Source organism: Perissodus microlepis, chromosome 10 (assembly GCF_051167445.1).
Source record: "Perissodus microlepis isolate ML-2025 ecotype Zambia chromosome 10, ASM5116744v1, whole genome shotgun sequence".
NCBI lineage: Eukaryota > Metazoa > Chordata > Actinopteri > Cichliformes > Cichlidae > Perissodus > Perissodus microlepis.
The window spans coordinates 11,093,515-11,114,095 of record NC_140470.1 but is presented as its reverse complement, the minus strand read 5'-3'; the positions used below and the strand labels follow the sequence as shown (position 1 = coordinate 11,114,095).

The window sequence follows — 20,581 nt, the reverse complement described above, 5'->3', positions numbered from 1 at the left end:
CCTCCAGACACAACCCCACTCCATCAGAATCCAATAAAAATATAGAGTTGGAAATGAGTTAAATGGAAATAGGTCTACTTTAACACACTCAGCAGCTGTTTGCCATATTAAATGAACAAAAATATGCCATTTGCGCTGTAACTTGCTGTCCATCCCCTGAAGTTGTCTCACTTAACAGGTGCACTATTTGCTATGTGTACAAGACAACTGGTGCCACCTGTCAAGTTAGCCTGGTGAGACTACAATGAAGAAAAGGACCAATAAGAACGATCCCTGATCCATCTCTGTGTACATCTGTTTACAGCGCCTGTTTCTAAAAGCAGTTAGTATTATCAAAGATTAAAAACAGAACCCCCCCCCCAAAAAAACAAAAAACAATAAACAAACCACCCCACACTTCAAATATTTTTCTGAATAGAACTATATTGTTTGTAACAGCTTACAAACGACATTTGAAAATCAAATCATACAATATCTGCTGCTTCTCACACGGAGACACATCCCCAATCACTGGGATTCACTGCCTGGAGTGAATGAATCTACTGAAATATGACAAAGTGTGACAGCAAATGTAGCCCTCCCCCACCTCTGTAGTAAACACAATACATTTCCCAACGAGTTGTTATCACTTCTCCCGTAAGAATTAGAGCAAAACAAAAACAAGATGATTTCTCACGTAATAACTGTGATTGAATATGAAGATATAGACGAAACGGTGCAGGGCTGCTCATGTGACACCAGGAGACCGCAACATGCTGTCTGTGAACTGATTGGCTGAGAGTATCCACTGGGACAAATGCACAGGCTAGCGCATCCGCATGTGCAGGCTATGCTTGGGTCCATCCACTCGCTCCAACTTCTCAAAGTGTTTCCTAGCATTACGGATATTGATGAGAGTGGCTGCAGATGCTGGAAAAAAAGGAGATGTGAGTTCTTATTATTGTCTGTGTAGGTTCTCATTCATCTAGGTCAAGGTAATCTAAGCAGCCTGGAAAGAAAACTGACTGACCTCTCATCTCAGAAGCTTATTCAGTTCTAAACCCAAATGGTTGAGAGTCCCATGTATTTAAACCCTAGTGAGGATTATTCTTTAAGAGGGACGTTGACCCATTATTGATCATGTCCCTCATCGCATGAGCCATGGTGTGAAAAAAGGTGTGAGTCATTAGCAGCAGAGGTTTGGGGTGAAACCATTAGTCCCTTTTCCATTACTACCTACTTTGATCGATCCGTCACTGATGGCCACAATTTTCAGGGCTTTCCATTACCTCATAGTATCAGGTACTAAAAATAGTACCCGCTCAGCAGGTTTCCAAGTGATCCGAGCAGGTACTAAAATGTGACGTCATCAGACTGCATGCCACCGATTGGCAGGTCAGTGGCGTCACACGATGAGTCACACGATGAGTGAGAGTGTCTCATTCACAAAAATCAAAACCACTATTTTTGAGACCCGGCAACAAGTGAAACGGCTACAAAAAAAGTCTGACAAAAAGCCACAGACTGAGCAGCAGGTATATCATCGCCTCTACATCCACCTTTGTTGTAGCATTCTTGTCGGATATTAATTACGTCATGGGACGCTCTGATGCATTGCTATGACAACGACCGCGCACATTAGGTGGTACTCGATTGTAATGGAAAACCAGTCAATCCGAGTCGAGTCAAGGCGAGTTGATCGGAGCAGGTACTAATGGAAAAGCGGCTATTGTGAGACCTTGCCTCACCCCATCATGTGAGATCATCTGTTGCAAGATCTGAAATGCCTGGGAAGGGATCTCAAAACTTCCTCATGTCATGAGGTACATGATCAATAGTGGGTCAACGACCCTCTTAAGGGACACTCCCACTAGGGATTTGGTTTTAGAACTGAGGAAGCTTTTTGGATGAAAGGTGAAATATCTTCAAGAAACTTCCAGTCGCTTTTCTTTCTAAGCTCCTTAGATGATGATGATGATTATTATTTATTATTATCCTGATTTTTTTTCTCATAACTGAATCTGCTGCAGGGAAATGTTATCTTCACTACTTACGAATAGAAGGGTCCGACATGATGACCATGACATAAGTGTTGGAGGTGAAGACGTCAATGAAGGCTGCAAAATTTGAGTTCCTTACTTCCATGCTTTGGAAGGAAGCTGCAAGTTTACTGGAATGATAAAATAAATAAAATTAAAATCAACACACTCCAGCTGATGGCATCTGGAGAGGAGGCGGAGCATCTGCAAAACACTTACCTACAGCTGAGTTTGAACTGTTTGATAATGTTACTGATCTTCTCAAACCTGTGAGCGTCACGCTGCTCTTTGCACTGATAGTGGGAGATCACCTGCATTTATAAAACAACACGGGGAACGACAAGATAAATGACTCTCATTTCTAAATTTGTATTTCCTGCCCAGACGCTGCAGAGGAAACGGACACTCTCACCAGGAAGGTCGCTCTCTCAAACAGAAGAACTTCATCTGCCTCTATGATCTGTGCAAAATTTCTCAGGTTTGTTTCCAGCTGCTGGACGTTTGGGATGAGCTGGTACACTATGCTGGACCAGGCCTGCAAAGAGAAAAAACCCAACAACGTTCAGCTAAATTTACAAAAAAAAAAAAAAAAAAAAAAAAAAAGAAGAAAAGCCTCAGCTTTATTAGCTGTGACAAATATATATATATATATATATATATATATATATATATATATATATATATATATATATATATATATATATATATATATATATAGTCAGGTTCAAGACCTTATATAGGGTTTCATCCCAGATTGATGTCCTGAAGCATGTGCAAGCTAAAGGCCTGGACAGTCTTCGCAGATCTTCTTCACGTTCTTTAAAGATCTGTAAAGACAGAAAGGTCACACCAAAAGAGAAGTGGGACCAGCTCAAGATCAAAATAGACACAAATAAGTAAAATACAAAGAAAAAGTATGAAAGGAGGTTATTATAGATGTGATTAACATAACAGGCAGTAAAATTAAGAGGTGAACAATATGACCATTTACAAATATTATTGGTACCCTTAAGAGCCCTACGTTTAGGTTGTTCATATTCAGTTCATACTTAAATGGGTCATACTGTAGCTTACACATCAAAGTGATCCCTTTCACTTTTTCAGTGAAATAAAAGTTCAAGTTTCAATCAAGAAAAACTAGTGCAAAAGTCTAAAAAGGACCACTTTAATGAGTAAATTTATACAACTCATTTCCTGTGCTGGTGCCAGAGTCACTTATGTCTTGGTATGGTTTTATTTTATTTTGTTTTTTTGAAGAACCAGCCAACAACTCAAGCAAACCTTAATAGTACATACTGTTATATTAACTTGTTTCCCACTTTAAAGGAATTCACAGACTCAGCTAAATGAAGTTGGAGTGGGAGACTTTTGTTTTTTAAAGCTTTTTGGTGGAAACACATGGAACTGGTTCTACACTGGGCACTATGGCTGTGCTTGTGGAAAAGACTGAACAGTACAATCTTAGAAAAGATGTAGTATGATCAATATTTTTTTCCTGTTTCTGTTCTGGATGGGCAGTGTCATGTCTGAGTGAACCGGATCAGACTATTAATCAGCACTTGACTCGCAGATTAAATATCATTGTATAACACTGCAAATTCAAGACAGAGCAAAATAGCAATACGTGAGCGGGACAGCAGTACTAATGATGTATGAAATGTTACTTGAATCTCACCAAATCTCTCTGGTCTTCCTGCACAAGGTCCATTTTGTGCACAAGACAGAACACTTTGGCATCAGGGGAATTCTGCAGAATGGCTTCCAGACATGACTGGTAGTAGTGCATGTCTTTCTCTAGCTCACGGCTCTCAACGTCAAATACGTAAATAAGAACTTCTACATTTCTGAAAATGTTGTCCCTCTGGCTGGTGAAGTAGTTCTCCATGAATGTGTCCTGTCTGTTGGTTTAAAAGGCACAGATAAGTGATTAAAAATAAGGAATAACTTTGGCTTCTCAAAGCTGGTCCAGAAATGGCAAATAATTAGCAAATGTGTGTCTTACCCTCCACAGTCCCACAGGTTTAGAACCAGATTGCCAAGAAACCGTACATGGGAGTGTTCCACGTCAACTATGGTCAACCAATAAAAGCAGAAGAGTTAAATAAATGTAGATAATGAAACGCTCAGCATTAAAAATACATTTTCATATAAGACGGTGCTCTTACTTGTAGCTCCAAGGCGGCGTGTGTCTCGAGCTATGTAATTGGCAAAGATGATTGATCTCATACTGGTCTTTCCAGACCCACTTTTCCCCATCAGTAGCACCTGAAAAGCACACACACACACACACACACACACTCACTATTATATTGGGAAGGGTAATTAGGTGGATTAATCTCTGATTTTAGAAGTACATGCTTGAAATCAAAGGACACTTCAAAAAGGATAAAATCAGTTCTCTGTAATGATCTAACAGATCTGCCCTTGCTTTACCTTTTTCTTCATTGCTGTGCTTGACATCCCCCTCAGCAAACACGAGTGTCGGGTATCTCAGTGAGCTGCGGGTCAGATGACTTCAGGCTGTGTCTGCAGCTGTCCTCCCCTTCCTGTCTTTGGGCTACGGAGAAAATCCCCCCCAGAAAAAACCCCCCAAAACGTGTTCATAACACGTGTGAACGCTTAAAACAGAAACAAATCAAACATGTCCCGTCACTTTTGATCTTTAATAATCCTCAATAAGCTTGCTGGGCTTATTTACTTTTCTTTCTCTGTTATAAACACTTGAGCTAATGCTAACTTAGCTAGCCCGAAACAGTCCAGATATAAGGCTAGGTTAGCTTAGCTTAAATAAACGGCTGAATAGCTGCACTAAAATTCAACAGCGTATCATCAACCTACCCAAAAGAGTCGACCAGTTACCTAAACCGGTGCAGTTTTAAACAACAGTTTTCCTTTGTTTAAACGAGTACAGTTGATAAACATTACTTGGTGAAAGCAGCAATGAAGTCAGGATCAGCTGCTTCCTGTGTACGCCAAGAGTCACATGATGAGCAATTTGGGCTTTAAGCCCCGAGTTCTGTCTCACAGGCGACGTCATAGATTTAAACCTTACAGACGTTTTTAGATTAAAGTCTAAAAGAGAACAACAACCTTCAGTTTAACTCCGAAATAGTTTTAGTTGTAGTCCTTTTTAAAAAAAAAAGAAAAAAGAAGAAGAGTTTATACTTCAATAGGCTAAAGGCAAACCTTATTTATGAGGCATAATTTAAACCTCCCATATTGATTTGTATCGGAGATTCAACCAGAGTGGCTGCAATTCAATTTACAGATGTATTGTTAATTATTAAAGACCTAAAATTTAACACTTAACATCAAAACAGGTCGTGACTTGTGAATTTCTTTAAAATTATAGCTTTATTCAGTACAATAGCACACCACGTCATGCCTTACATCTTATTTTTTATATATTGTTTTTATTTATTTATTTAGTTATTTTTATACATATGGATAACCTTAATTTATTTTATTGTCTTTCAACCTGGTCCTGTTTTTATTGTAATTTGTATGTGTGTGTGTGTTTGTCTTTCTGTGCTCATAATTTTGTTCCGCAATGCATCTGTGATGTATTAACTGAGTGGCAATAAAGGGATATGAATTAAATAAAGACCCAAATAATGGTTTCATTGTTAACCCATGACTACATGACTCAGAGACCAAAGTAATGGCTGTAGGCGTGACTGGTTCTGGATTTTTGATTTATTTTGAAACCTATTACGTGAAGCATTACAACGCGCTTTTAATTTCGCTGTTTTGGAGCGTTTCTATCATGACATTGGGATCAAGGATTTCTCAGAAAAATTTGTGTCTGATTATTATCATTCACACAATTATTTCCACTCACGCAAAAAGCGCTTCTTCAATTACATGATGCAGTTCCGCCTCTTGGCCACTAGAGGTCTGTTTAGACACCCGTAGCCTCAGTGTGCGTGAAGGAACAGATTTCAAAATAAAATATATCACGGCAAGCGTTTGAATATTCTTATGTTAAAATGTGATCTCAAAAACACTCACAGAGGTGTCACTTGTGGGTTTAAATGCTAGAATTCATTGTTGAGTATTTTGACAAATGGCCTGTATTTGTATAGCACTTTACTTAGTCCCCAAGGACCCCAAAGCGCTTTACACTACATTCAGTCATTCACCCATTCACACACTGGTGATGGCAAGCTACACTGTAGCCACAGCTGCCCTGGGGCGCACTGACAGAGGCGAGGCTGCCGAACACTGGCGCCACCGGGCCCTCGTGACCACCACCAGTAGGTAACGGGTGAAGTGTCTTGCCCAAGGACACAACGACCGAGACTGTCGGAGCCGGGGCTCAAACCGGCAACCTTCCGATTACAAGACGAACTAACAATTCTTGGGCCACGATCGCCCCATTTTATCAGCTCTAATGGATAAACTGACACAAAGAAAAAACATTGTTGCCATTTTTGATAGTTCAAAAACAAAACAATAGTAAATATAATAAATATAAAACTGCCCACATTGAGAATCCTGATTTACAGTTTTTTTATTGTGACTAACTAGAATAATGCCACTTTAAACTGTGGTAGTACATTTGTGATTTCTTAAACAGATTTGGTTATTTGCTCATTAGCCTTTGAATGTAAGACTTAAAGCATAGCATCAGAATCACATCAGCAGCATAGCAATGACCGAATCTGTAAGAAGAAAGGATTAAATAAACTGGAACATTACATTTTTTGATCAGAAATTCATTATGCTCGTTCATGTAACACCGCTGCACACAAATCTCTTGACATCTCTCAATAGCCATCTAAGGAGATTTTTCTTGTAGAGCCGTTTTAAAGTGGGGCAGTTTTCTGATCGTATCTGCATACAGTCCAAGTGAATATTCAAAAATAGAATGATTACTGAGGGGACAACAGACAGAGCAGCTAATTTGGACCACGTGTCTCTTTTAAGAGGAAAATTAAAGACTTGACTGGAAAGAAGAGGAAATCTGCATTTGGAAATCTCTCACAAAAGCAAGTCGAGACACTTTACCCACACCTGAGAAAACAGGTGTCATCCTTTACATATTCATAATGTGCTCAGTTTTTTTTTAATGGCAAAATAATTGGAAAGATTACCACTGGAAATTGCTTTTACGAGTATCTGCAGCAGCCCTAACCCTCACAAAGCATGTGCGTACTTCTTAAAGTGGGCATTTCACTCCAAATGAAATATTCATAGTTAACAAAAGGAGGATGAATTGGTTTAATTAAAAAGCACAGAAATAAAAGTGTTATAAAATTTTATTGTTTGCTTACTGTTTATTTTCAGAACCCCTTTTCCAAATAATCAGCAAGATTATTGAAGACCAGAAAAACAAAACAAAAACAAAATCTCAGGCTAATCTTTCAGGAACCTCACACAAATAAAATAAAATAAATCAACAGAAGTAGTCACTTCACCGATAACTGGGGAGGTCTTCCACTCTTTGATGTCAAGAAGACAGAAAGAAATGCATAAATGTTGTCTGCAATCATGCAATCACAAACAAAAATTGAATTCTATCCTCCAAAAATTTTTATCATTTCACCAAAACTATATGAAATTGGCCTATAAATACAGGGTACTAACTGTCAAACTCCCAAATCACATTTATGGACTTCTTAAATATACATATTTAACAATAATTATAAATTACTTCCTCTTTATTGGTAAATATATATATTCAAGAATTACATACAATTTCCATACCAAGTAAAGCACTTTAATAATGTGATGTTATCATAAACATATCACCAACATGAGGAAAAGTGATACAATAGCCCCTCAAAGGAGACAGTAGATGTAAAAAGGAGAGAAGACATGATGGAAATAAAAAGGTGTTGGGGAGTTATATTCAGGTAGTGTACAGACGCTTTGGAGTCCTCTTCCAGCGCCATTCGACTGCAGTCATTCTTTACATCTGATCTCTAAGTTTAGCGAGCCTTTGAGACAGTTCATCCTTTGGATATGAGAGTGAGAGAAAAGACAGCGATTAAATGAGGATGAAGACGAGACAGTTTTTGTTTGCTGGATCCACAAAGAACTTCTTCCTGTTTTGCTTCATCTATCTGAGTTTTGCAAATGTGTTAGTAACAACTATGATGTAATGTGTGTGTACCTGTTCTGCAGAGGCCACGCTGGTACCCACTGATCCCGTCTGTCCTTGAGGGAGCTCCATGTTCAGATCCAACCTAAGCAAGAGGCGGACATGGGAAGTGTACATTTTTAAACCAAAATGAAATATCTACTCTTTCATAACACCCTGTAAAACATCAGATCATATCTATGTCTCTACGTCACACACTGGCCCATGTGATCAGATATTTCACAAACAGTGAAAATGTTACCCTGCTTCATCAGCCATTTCGTGCAGCAACGACTCCACTTGATTCTGAAACACACACGACACAGCAGGTTTCACCTTCGAGTCTTTAACGGCCTGACAGCGTGAAAGAATATAAGAATAAACCGGCACGGCGTGGGGTACCTGTGGTGTTGTGAGAGTTGTCGTGCTGCTCATCGTATCCTCCATCTGGGCCGTCTGAACATCCAGTGTCTCAAACTGGTGTTCAAATTTATCCATGAGAGCAGAAATCTTAAAACAAGTATTGACGATATGTTTTAATCGTTTCTTTCTTACTAAAATCATCACATTATATCCACATGTAGACTGTTGTACCTTTTCCAGATTCATACTCTTCAATGTGGCGTCCATGCCTTTCACCACTCCAGCCATTGATTTTGTGACCTGAGATAGAAAAACACCACATCAGTCAAATAGCCACAAACAGAGCTCAAACTGAAATGTTGTCTTCAGCCTCTAACGGATCTTTCTAGGACTACAGCACCTGGTTCATTGTGACTGCAGTTTGGACCCTCGCTGCCACAGCATCTACCCGAGCGCTCATCCGCAGGAAGTTCACAGACTGGTTCTTCTGTCTGATGGCGTTTTCTGCATGAATTCTTGCCACTTCCATGTTTCCCTTCTGGATGGCCTGTGGGGTGGCAGACAAAAATAATGGTTCAGTAAAATCTTGAGCAGTCTTTCATGAACTGATGAATGGATTCTGAGTCATCGCTGCTTACCTTCTTGACTTTAGCCTTCTCTAATTTTTCCTCTTTGTCACATTTCTTGGAATTTCTTTGGAGTTCTTTGGCAGCAAACTTTAGATTGAAGAGATTTTCTGGTACAACAAGTTAAAGAAGAACAAAGCCCAAATACAACCCCCAAAGACCAAAATCTGTAAACCTCCGTCTCCTCACATAAGTTTGGCCTAAACTAAAACTCTGTAATAATTATTGGAGAAGGAGACAGTTCATAAAGAGACATAAAGATTTTAAATCTGGTATCAGGTGATAGTTCTCATTATTTATTTATTTTTTAACCATGATCTGATGCATTTAAACCACTACAGGAAGATAAAAATTAAATGCATCTCCTTGAATTTCAAGCTAAATAAATTATCACAAAATGTGAAATAAACCAGAAGCTGGTGCTCTGATGTCATGGGAATACTGTGAAACTAAACACTCCAGCAAAAAATACACTCAAACATAGATGTGCAAGCAGAAATTTGATATCAAGGAGAATATGTCTTAAACACAAGTGTTGCCAGGGCGCGTTGTTATCCAGTTCTGAAGCCTATACTTTAGTAGAAGATATAAATACAAACTTAGCAGTTCAGTCAGTCTATTCTAGATAAGGATTGCGTAATTCTGACCCATATTAGTCAGACTCAGATAACAAAGGTCTGACATCATCACGTGACTTTTGGATAGAGAGACTTGCTACAAAAAATGTCTGTCACACCTTTGAGCCACACAACAATGGTTTGTGTATCTATTTTCTCAGCTTGAATAGAGTCATGTGGGCAAAAAGCAGAGTTGCACCAACAGACTGAAGAAACAGCATCACCACTGCATGATCTGTCCACAAGAGAGCACTGACAAGTTCATTTTCCATCCTGTTTACTACCCGTGTTACTTACAATTCTTTTTAATCAAAGTCTATTCAAATGGATTATCTTTAAGATTGACTGTTTATTAAAAAATACTATTAGTCAGCTGGATTTTAAAACCCGTAATAACAATGTCAATACAGCCCTTAAAATTCCAATGTCAGTCTAAATAACATTTACATTTAAAAAAGTCTGAGATTTGTTCTCATGAGTTATACTGTGACAGACACGGGTTACAAAACAGGTATTTTTGGAGTTTTCTAATAATTTGCCTATGTTTGTATGGCTCCCAGAAACCACCGCCGCGCTGTGTTCAACAACACACATCCACCTTGTTCCTTTATTATGATTCGGAGTGCTAGCTAACACCCAAACTTCACGGGAAACTACCGAGCGCCAGCTGCTTTATTTACACCCATTAGCAGTGTAAGCTCTTAAGGCCTTCAGCCCAGCTCGGTCGCCGTGTTACGACGCCTATACAGACTATGAAAGGTTCAGGTTATTCGGTAAGGCGTTACCTGTGTCTCCGCTCAATATCAAACATGTTCCGCGACGCTTCAGACGTCTGTCGCACATTAATCTCAGCAGTCTCGTCAAAAACCACCTTGTTGTGTTCGCCCGTTTAGCTCGGCGTTAACATTACACCAAGTGACTCTCTCTCACCGCTCTTTTTAAAAGGATACTTTCCATGCTGGGCATCTTGAGGCCGTTCTTTTAAAATCCAACAGTTACACAATAAAATCAACACACAAAAAAGTTGCTAAATATAACAAAACTTCCCAGTAAAACTTCACCTTTTCAGGTTTCGGTCCTCGTCTTCTTCCGCACTTCCTGATGTCTGATCAAAATATGGACGACGTCAGCGTCACGTGGTGACGGTATTCCATTCAGACGTCACGAAGGAGCGGCTAGCCCCCCTCCTCCACCCGAAATGTGAATGAGAATAAAAAAAATAAAAAATAAAAAAAATAAATAAAACTAACGTTAAAACACCGCAGTTTTTTCTACGAGTAAACTCCGGCTGAGCACAGTGACCGAGTGAGCACAGACTGATAAAAGTGGACGTGGCGTTGTACCCGGCGGAGTGCCGGTGGGCGGTGAAAGCGGTTGATTGATGATTAGATTTACGGTGTGGATCACGGCTGGGAGAGAGGATGACTCACTCCGTCTGATGTGATGTTCACCCCGCAACAGCTCGGCAGTGCGGTGGCACGCCGGTAGTTCAGCCTGACAGGTCGGTGTGCTCTGCCGTTACAAGCCAAACTTTACCAAACACTTCAGATGCGTTTGGAGGGCGCTCAGATACGTTCGTTGTTTCAAACTTGAGTGGTTATCACTTGCAGTTAAGGAAGACACCGAGCGTCGTGATTTACCGTAAATTTCGTGACGCCTGATTGCCATGGAAACAGGGCTCCTGCGCTGAGAGGAAAGTGTCCGCGTTATAACTTCAGCTTCAGCATCAACCTTTCCAACGAGGTCGCATAAACCTGTTGGATACTTCACAGTTTTCATTTTTCTTGTCTCTGCCCTGGCTTTACTTTCCACCACGAAGCAGGTGAGTTTTTATTTGTATTTTGTAAACGCACAATTATCTCTTCTGCTGGCACAACGCAGTAAATGCACCCTTTTTTCTCCTTCCTTCAGCATATTGCTCAGTTTCAGCCAAAAAAGCAAACAAAGAAACAAAGATTGGCCTGTTTATTTACTTACACTGTCTGTCAACTTGTCAACTAGTAGCTTCTAAATGGAGCGGAAAATCCAGATGCTGGTCACATCTGGAACTAATCTGTGATACATTTTAAGTTCCGAGGACAACACGTTGCTCTGTGGTTGAAACATTAAAGAGCAAAATGTTGTTGGTCCAAGCAGAAATGCCCACCAACAGCCTTTTGTGTGTCCCCCACATCACGATCACCATCTGTGTGCTCAGTATTGTGGAGTAGACTATGCTTCAATCCATTCACAAGCTTCCCTGCCTAAATATTTCAAGAGTTTCACAGCCATAATGCCACCGCAAGTGGTGCATTTGGTGTCGTGGTGGTTTTGTTTTGTTTTGTTGCGCACAGAGAAACAATCCAGGAGAGCCAACGTGTGATGCTTCATTCAGTGGCTGTATGAGTCATATAGTCTTATCTATAAAGAAGCCAAGTGGCAGAGGAGCAGTCCTGCTGCAGGACCGAGCTGATATAACCCCTGAGATTCACTAGAGGCTGCTGTGGGACATGCTTCCCTGTGCCCCGAGTTGCTGCCACTGACTGCATTTTGCATTGATGACCGTCAAATACTAACACAGGATAGAGGATGCAGAAGGCTGGTCACACGCTGTGCGCAGCACAGTTGATTGAGTGCTGTTTACAGTACGTCACAGGGCCGTGAAAACCATGTGAATGAAATCGGTACAATTTGCGTCTCAGTTTGCATTTTTAAAAATGGGGTTAAAACATTTTCACAGGTATTTTCATTAAGCTTTAGCCACTATGCTCATATTTGATGTAACACGTTAAAATTGAACCATTCCCTTTTCTTTGATCTTTATATAAACTATATATGAGGAGCTATTATGGAGGAGTATTGCATGAAAAATGTTCTTAGAACAGCACACTTTTGATTTTAATTGAATCTGACTTGAAAGTTGATGAAATTTATTTATCAAGTTATGCAGATTTAAACATTAGATTTCAAACACTGCTGGTTTCATTTTGATTACCAGCTTATGCTGGTAGTATATAATAAGCTAAATACACCATTTCTTAGGTATATTTACAGATACAAACATAAGTGAAGCTCTTCTCTGTGGTGTGTGTTCGGTAACAGGCTAAAATCTGACATTTGTCTCTGTACAGAGTGAGTCAGCGTGCATTAATGATGACGTAGACCACCTTTCCCCCACTCTAACTCATTTCCCCTTTACCCCCTTCTTAATTTAAAGAGTTTAACAAAAACTATGTCAGATACAATTTGTTGTGACATTAAAAGACCAGGAACATTTACGCCATGCTGTATATTTGCAGAAAGATGTAGTCTGGGGGTATTAACCGCAACCCTGTTTTTATTATGCATGACTCCCTCGGATACCTTTTGACATAGAGGTGCAAGCCAAACAGACAAATCCAGCTTGCCTTATACAGACCGACCAGGTTCTGTAGTCGCTAAGTTGAATTTCTTCCATGATTACCTGCCAGCTGCTGAATGACAGACAGGTGAGTCACCTGTAACTAGGACATGTAATCATGGAAGAAATTCAACAAACTTGATTACTGAATATTTATCCAATGTGACCAACAAGTAAAATGGTGTGAAAGGCAGCTGGCAGTGTCCATGGCTGGCAGAGAAAAAGCCCCAGTTCAGTGTGGGAGGGGTCGTAAAGTAGAAACAATGTTACATATTTGGCCTGTGCATTTGATTAGCTGATGTACATGGTCTTAGTTTTATGGTCTGTGGCAGACATTCCGACGTGATCTTATAAGAACATATTTTTATTACATTTGTTGGATTACTGGGAAAATATAATTTGTTACTGTGCGTCATCAGTGGCTTATGTTTAAGCCCTTACTGTGCCACTTATTTGACTTTGCCATATGTTACGATTCTGTTGCCATCTAGTGGCAACACACCAGGCAAGCTAATCACCGAGATATCCTCAATCCTCAGAGCTGCCCATTATTCCTAATGCTGAATTGCTGAATTTCAAATCCAACTAATAAACAATTAGCACATATTGCAGTCAGAGAGGAATGAGGGTGGCATAAGACTTTAGCTCATATATGCATTTTTGTTTGACTGCAGTTTTGACACAATACTTTACAGAGGAGAGAAAAACAAAGCCAAAAGCCAAGTCTACAAAACCTTTCTTTTCGCACACTCTCTTGCAAAGGCTTAGCGCTAGTGGCTTATCCAGCAAATTTTTTCACAGGATATTATGCTTTCTGATCTCTTTTCCTGCTCCATGCGTTCCCTTGCCAGTGTAAGATGTTAGTCGTAATGTGATGCAAAACTCTGTTTCACAGGTGAAGACGATGGAGCTTCAAACAGAGAAGAGGTTCCACAACCTAACCCTGGAGCAAGTTCAGGCTCTTGACAAAGTTTTGACTGAGGTAATCCCCATCCATGGGCGAGGTAATTTTCCTACACTGCAAGTGAGAGCGAAAGACATCATTCGTGTAGTGAAGGACCGTCTGGTTGAAAGGAACATTCAGGTTAAAGATATACGCCTCAACGGCATGACTGCCAGCCACATCCTCGTTAAAGACAACGGGCTTGGCTACAAAGACTTAGACATCATTTTTGGAGTGGAGCTTCCGAGGCAGGAAGACTTCCAAGTTATTAAGGAGGTGGTGCTGGGGAGCCTACGAGACCTTCTCCCTTCTGGGGTTAACCGACGTAAGATCACCTGTCTGACAATGAAGGAAGCCTATGTGCAAAAGATGGTGAAAGTTTTCAATGAGCATGATAGATGGAGCCTTATCTCGCTTTCTAACAACAGGGCTAAAACTGTGGGGCTCCGATTTGTTAGTTCCCTCAGACGACAGTTTGAGTTCAGTGTGGACTCCTTCCAGATTATATTAGATCGTATGCTTGAGTCTTACTGGGGGAACGAAAGGAAACAAGAATGGAAGTTGGCACTGACTGCTGGGCCTTCATCTAAAAAGGATGATGACGATGAAAGCAAAGGACAAGAGAAGCCGAGCATTCCTCAGGAGGTTGAACATGATATGAAAGAAGATTCTGCAGTGGTGACTAGCACAGAAAGTCCGTGCCAGGATGAAGCTGTTTCTCCACTCAAGGAAGAGCTTCATCACGAAGAGGTCGAGAGTGTAGACGAAAAGCCCGAGGTGCAGCAGGTGCTGGAACCGGAGGGCATAAGCTTACAACAGGAGAAAGAGGAAGTGGAGGGCATTGAGGATGTACAATCAGAGGAGGAAATTGTGTTTGAGATGTGTGAGAAAAAAGGAGAAGAGAAAGAACAGTTTGAAATCAATTATCCTGTAGTTGCATCGCCCAAAACTTTATTTTCAGATGTTGGGGATCCTCTGACGACACATGCATGTTTAACCCTAGAGAGTAATGACGAAAAATACGAGGCACAAGCTTCCCAGCCTGTAGTGTGCACATCACATACAGAAAAACCAGCTCCACAGGATTTAAGTCACTGTGAAGAAAAGTTCAACGTAGACTCTGTAAGCTGCAGGACTGATTCTACCCCAAACCCGCAAGATTCAAATCTTGAGTTTTCCTTTCCTCCCCCAGCTAAAAAATCTTGCAGCACATCAGCAGACATTGTGCCGGATTACTGCCCCTCGCCGAAATTACAAAGAAAAATGTCACGGAAGTTGATTAGTAAGCCTGAAAAATGGTCTTTACTAACCGATCTGTCAGACCTCACAACACAGCTGTTTCCACCCATAGAGCTACCAAAACAACTTCAGCCGAAACCTGCTGTGCTGGAGAGTTCTCAAGTTCACAGTTCAAACATACCAAGCTGTCAGACGGAGAACTCAGAGGGTACAGATGTACTTACAGTTCCCACACACAGTACAGTCAGTACACCGCAGGATGGGACTTGCTCCAGAGAAACTTTAGAACAAACTGTTAAGCCAAAACACTCAAAGGAGCCTCCTGATTCAGAGCCTCAAAGCAACCCATGTGCAGCAGGTGTGGTCTCACAGCCTCAGGTATATGAGCATAAACCGGAGCTGGCAGACGCCGTCCCAAACAGCTGTGAGTCAAGCTCATGGCTTGGGGAAGCAGGAGAGCCCACCATCAGTGTTGACGCTGAGTGCATGTACGGAGACTTTGATCAGGCTATGGATCATCTTCGAAACCGCCTCATTGCCACCCACAACCCAGAGGAGATCCGCGGTGGGGGATTGCTAAAATACAGCGACCTGCTAGTGAGGAACTTCCGGCCAGCCAGCGAGACAGAGATAAAGTCCCTGGAGCGATACATGTGCTCCCGCTTCTTCATCGACTTTCCTGACGTAGGCGAGCAGCAGCGGAAGATTGAGGCCTACTTGCAGTGCCATTTCATCGGCAGCGAGGAGACTAGTAAGTATGACTATTTGATGACCCTGCGGCGCGTGATAGATGAGAGCACGGTGTGTTTGATGGGACATGAGAGGAGGCAGACCCTCAACATGATCACAGTGCTGGCTCTAAGGGTGCTGGGCGAGCAAAACGCCATCCCCAACACGGCCAACGTTACCTGCTTCTACCAGCCGGCTCCATACATGACGGAACCCATTTACAACAGCTACTTCATCACTCAGGCCCAGCCGCCTCTGGTCTACCACCCGTACCCTTTACATGTCCACATGCAGACTGGTCTGGTGTAGCAACGTTGATGTGCCAACAGGGAGGCATGCAAGCTGCTTTCAGCATGGTGCTCTGCAAGCAGAAGCACAAATGCAAGTTTTAGCAACAAAAAACAACCACGGGCGCAGTGGTGTTTAATGTTTTGAAATCCCTCCTGCTTATGACATGAAAGGCAATGAAAGGTCAGAACTGCAAGTGGTCTGGGATCAAAGCACGTCACCCTTTCAAGATGAACACTTTTGACAAAGGAAAGAAACGCAAGGAACCCACTTTTCAGAGAGCTTGTGAAGAGGATCGTATTGAAGCCGAGGGACTTTATTTGTGGCAGCTTCAGCTGCATTTCGGTGGAACTCTGAACTGATCATCATCCCGTGATGAGAACATTGTAGTGTGATACTTTCCTTATGGTTCGATAAACCTCTCTAACAATTAAACAAAATACACCTGTTGGCAACAGAAATCCTAGTTTGAGTAAAGTTTGGGTCATGGTAATTTCTCCTGGGTTAAATCTCCCATATAGGTGTTTTGTAAGTCGACAGCCTTCGTAGAGTAAAGTCAAACGTGTGGTTATAACTATGTATTCACTGTAGAGGAATGGGACTGCATTTACTAAAAGAAAACATTAGACGAAATCTCTTGTGGTGTTTCCATAATCTTGGTGCCAAGTTCTGTGTTTTTGTGATTGTAAACATCATTTCAGAGAGCTGAAAAGTTTAGTGCCATTAGGGACTGTGTGAACATTATTGGGTTGATAAGGGGGCCTTTGTAGAAATACACACAAAAAAGACCTTCTACATCAAAGCCCTTGTAAGTGTAAATCATACTCTTAGAAAAACAAGAAAGCATCAGAGTTTTTGTTTGGAGAAGACTTCTCTTTAATTATGAAATGAAAACTTTCAAACTAGCTTCAGATTAAAGAGTTGGCACACAAAAAAAGACAAATTTGAGTTAATTAGGGCATCCGTCAATAAATATCAGGCAAAATAATGTGTCATAGTTGGCAAAAACTGAGAAAAAGACCAGCCTATTTTTTGGGTGACAGATGGAATTTGGTTGGTAATTACCCTGTAGATTGTCATATGTTTTGGCCCGGTTATATCTGGTCCATAATCTCCTAATGAAACACAGTGAACATCTTATCCGAGAAAAATGTTGTTTCACTGAGGGTGTGACTTAATCAGATTTTATTGGCAGTGGAATAGCAACAAAAAGAAAGGTCAAACAAACAGCTTTTGATGGCTGTGTTGCGAAATCCTGACAAGTAAACACACCATAACAACTTGCCAACCACTCCATACTTTACAGGAAGGTCAAAAAAGTACAACAAAGACTATATAATCTCTTAATATGTGGGTATTCATGTACAATCTCAATTTTGAAAAAGTTTGGACGCTGGGTAAAATGTGAATAAAAATAGAATGCAGTGATTTGCAAATCTCATAAAGCATTTGTTATTCACAAAAGAACAAAGAAAATGTATCAAATTCTTATACGTTTTATGTTTTCATGAAAAATATTAACTCCTTTTGAAATTGATGGCAGCAGTACATCTCAAAAAAGCTGAGATGGGGCCCACAAAAGACTGGAAAGTAAGTGGTGCTACAAAGGAAATCAGTATTGGATGCCCGTGATGTTCAGGCCCTCGGACAGCACTGCCTTAAACAACATGATTCTGCCATGGATATCACTGCATGAGCCCAGGAACAGTTCAGAAATCACTATTCACTGTGCCATCTACAAATTCAGGTTAAAGCTCTGACAAGAAGCCATACGTGAACATGATCCAGAAATGCCGCCATCTTTAAAATGGACTGAAGTAAAGTAGAAAATCTGGTGTGTAGAATTATGGATGCTGAATCCTCCAGACTAAAGAAGCTTGTTATAGCAGCGCTCGGTTTAAAAGCCTTTCATAAATTCAGTATGGGTAAGCTGGTGTGGGGGTGCATTAGTGCCTGTGGAACTGGCACCCAGTGCTAAAAGGTATATACAGCAACACGTTCTCCCATGCAGAAGACATTTTTCAGGGAAGGCCTTGCATATTTCAACAAGACAATGCTAAGCTACTTACTGCATCTATTGCAGCAGCATGACTTCCAATAGAAGAGTCCAAGTCTGGCAGTAGACCAAACCTTTCACCATTTAAAAAAATTTTGATGCACCATAAAGTGAAAAATACGACAAAGAAGACCCCGGACTGTTCGGTCCGGGGGACTGTTGAGCAGCTAGAATCCAGTATCAGACAAGAATGGGGCAACGTTCCTCTCCCAAAAGTCCAGAAGTTACTCTCCTCAGTTCCAACAGGTTTACTGGCTGTTGTGATGCTACACAGTAGTAATGTATGTGTCCCTGTCCCAACATTTTTTGAGATGTGTTGCTGCTATCGAATTTAAAATGAGCTACGTTTCTCTTGAAATGCTACCTTTTTTCAGTTTAAACATCTGATATGTTTTCTGTGTTCTACTGTCAATAAAATATGGGTTTGTGAGACTTGCAGATCATTACATTTGAGCACCTCATCATCCACACTATAAAAGCTAATAGATAGCTAATAAAAGATGTTTTCAAAGGCCTTTAATCTTTTATTTTAATACAGAGTATTTATATATAAACCCATATTATTAATGATAACAACAAGGATGGAAGAAAAATAATTTCTGAGGCTTCTTCACACCTAATATGTTTCCTACAGTCCCTTAAAATGTTAAGACACACCTCTGCTCACAATAAGTGACAGATGTCATGTTTCTAGGATTGTTGTTGTTGTGTGTTTCTGAGTGTGTTGATATTTATTATGACATAGTGTAAAATTCTGAGCTTAGATCTGTGCCCATATAAGATTCAAACTTACCTGCATTTTAGAACTAAATTCTCCTATTCCGTGTCAGGGAATTACCACAAACATTTTCCTTCTTATGGATTTGTGACCGAGGGTTTGACTGTCTTGTTTTTAATTTTGTTCACACAAAAGCTGAGAAATGACAGCATGTTGAATACCTTTTCCCACAGTCGACAGGCTGAATAGACTTTGTGTTTGTATAATGTGTTGACAGCTGTTTGTTGTAGTGGACAAGGTAGATGTACGTTCTGTCGGGGTGGTGCCTGCTATTGTGTGCAAAAATGTTACTGCTCATTTTAATTATTTCAGCTGTCTTCAGTGCAGCCAGCAGTTATTGCACTTCTGTCTTTGTGTGTTTGTTCACTGTGTATGCATAGTACATGTAATCAGTATTTAAAAAAACAAACAAACAAAAAACCTAAATCATTTAAGCACAGGTTAGGATATGTGGACTATTCACACTGAGACTGAAGCACAATGTAAATGCACTTAGGTGTTGTCGAGTAATAAAGGTGTTGGACATGCTCGTGACTCTCCACATAAGTATCGAACACATCTAAAGTACTCTGTGGTGCACTATGTAGTGGTTGTATCTATCTTTAGACTCTGGGTTTGTTGTGTATCGTTAAGGAACTGTTATGCCAGTAGAGAAATGTCCCTGTTATGATATCTAGTTGCTCAGATCGTTGTGTTATTGTGATAATAAATCTAACACAACCTCTCTTTGTCTGGAGTCTTTTCCTTTGTGATCAGACTTCCACTATATCATTTTTAAAAGCTGCATTAAACCTTCAGAGTAATAACCTGTTTGACACTTATCATTCTGTACCAATATTAAACCGTGTGAACGCCTGTTTATTTCCCTTTAATTCCTTACATTTGTAAGGAAAATGCATTTTGGGGTTGAGCAGCAGAGTTGAGCATGTGGGTTGCACCCATTAAAACCTGGTAAATCTGCTCTGCCAATGCAGAACAGCTGATTCATTGACCAAAACAACCACACTGGCTGACAAATGATGGTTAAAGAATGGGACCCCATCCCACAGCAGTGTGTGACCAAGCGGTTGACCAGCATGATGGGGAGGTGCCAGGCTACTGTGGCTCTACATGCCAAGGCCCCTGTTGTTAAATGAATACATTTTTAAATTGCTGATATGTCTAGTTTCATTAGACTTCAATCATTCAATCCAATAAACAGCACCAAGCAAGTGTCAATAGCAGAATATATTTTTCTTCAGCGCAACCTACATGCTCAACTCTGCTGCTCAACCCACAAATGCATTTTCCTTACAAATGTGCCACCATTTAAGGGGAAATAGACCTTTGAGTGGTTTAAGATTTCTTGCCAAGAAGTATTTTTACAACAAAGAAATGCAAAAAAAACACAGTCCTTACTTTTTGTGCCACATTTAGTGTTTCATTATGAGTTATTAGTATAATTAGGCAGATTGGTGTAT

General features: G+C 40.5%; 3 protein-coding genes across 4 annotated transcripts; 1 reads left to right on the top strand and 2 right to left on the bottom strand.

Annotated features, from left to right (window-relative positions):
- Nucleotides 1–403: 403 nt before the first annotated feature.
- On the bottom strand, nucleotides 404–5,014 carry rraga (Ras-related GTP binding A). 2 transcript variants are annotated; one of them, XM_084941921.1, is made up of 10 exons: nucleotides 4,857–5,014; nucleotides 4,452–4,575; nucleotides 4,184–4,283; nucleotides 4,021–4,087; nucleotides 3,694–3,916; nucleotides 2,750–2,845; nucleotides 2,431–2,553; nucleotides 2,238–2,329; nucleotides 2,034–2,149; nucleotides 404–909 (listed from the first exon to the last, which is right to left on the bottom strand). In XM_084941921.1, exons 2-10 carry the CDS (start codon nucleotides 4,476–4,478, stop codon nucleotides 806–808), a joined length of 948 nt encoding a protein of 315 aa, XP_084798047.1. In that variant the 5' UTR covers nucleotides 4,479–4,575; nucleotides 4,857–5,014; the 3' UTR covers nucleotides 404–805. The 2 variants fall into 2 exon arrangements, with proteins under 2 accessions (XP_084798047.1, XP_084798049.1); XM_084941923.1 differs by having other exon boundaries at nucleotides 4,944–5,000.
- Nucleotides 5,015–7,261: 2,247 nt separating this feature from the next.
- On the bottom strand, nucleotides 7,262–10,849 carry chmp1b (charged multivesicular body protein 1B). Its single transcript, XM_084941917.1, has 8 exons — nucleotides 10,660–10,849; nucleotides 9,105–9,202; nucleotides 8,867–9,013; nucleotides 8,698–8,766; nucleotides 8,506–8,613; nucleotides 8,366–8,409; nucleotides 8,137–8,209; nucleotides 7,262–7,977 (listed from the first exon to the last, which is right to left on the bottom strand). Exons 1-8 carry the CDS (start codon nucleotides 10,673–10,675, stop codon nucleotides 7,933–7,935), a joined length of 600 nt encoding a protein of 199 aa, XP_084798043.1. The 5' UTR covers nucleotides 10,676–10,849; the 3' UTR covers nucleotides 7,262–7,932.
- A 99-nt stretch (nucleotides 10,850–10,948) lies between these two features.
- On the top strand, nucleotides 10,949–19,845 carry LOC146378835 (terminal nucleotidyltransferase 5D-like). The gene is made up of 2 exons (XM_084941916.1): nucleotides 10,949–11,531; nucleotides 13,984–19,845. Exon 2 carries the CDS (start codon nucleotides 13,993–13,995, stop codon nucleotides 16,306–16,308), a length of 2,316 nt encoding a protein of 771 aa, XP_084798042.1. The 5' UTR covers nucleotides 10,949–11,531; nucleotides 13,984–13,992; the 3' UTR covers nucleotides 16,309–19,845.
- The last annotated feature ends 736 nt before the right edge of the window (nucleotides 19,846–20,581 follow it).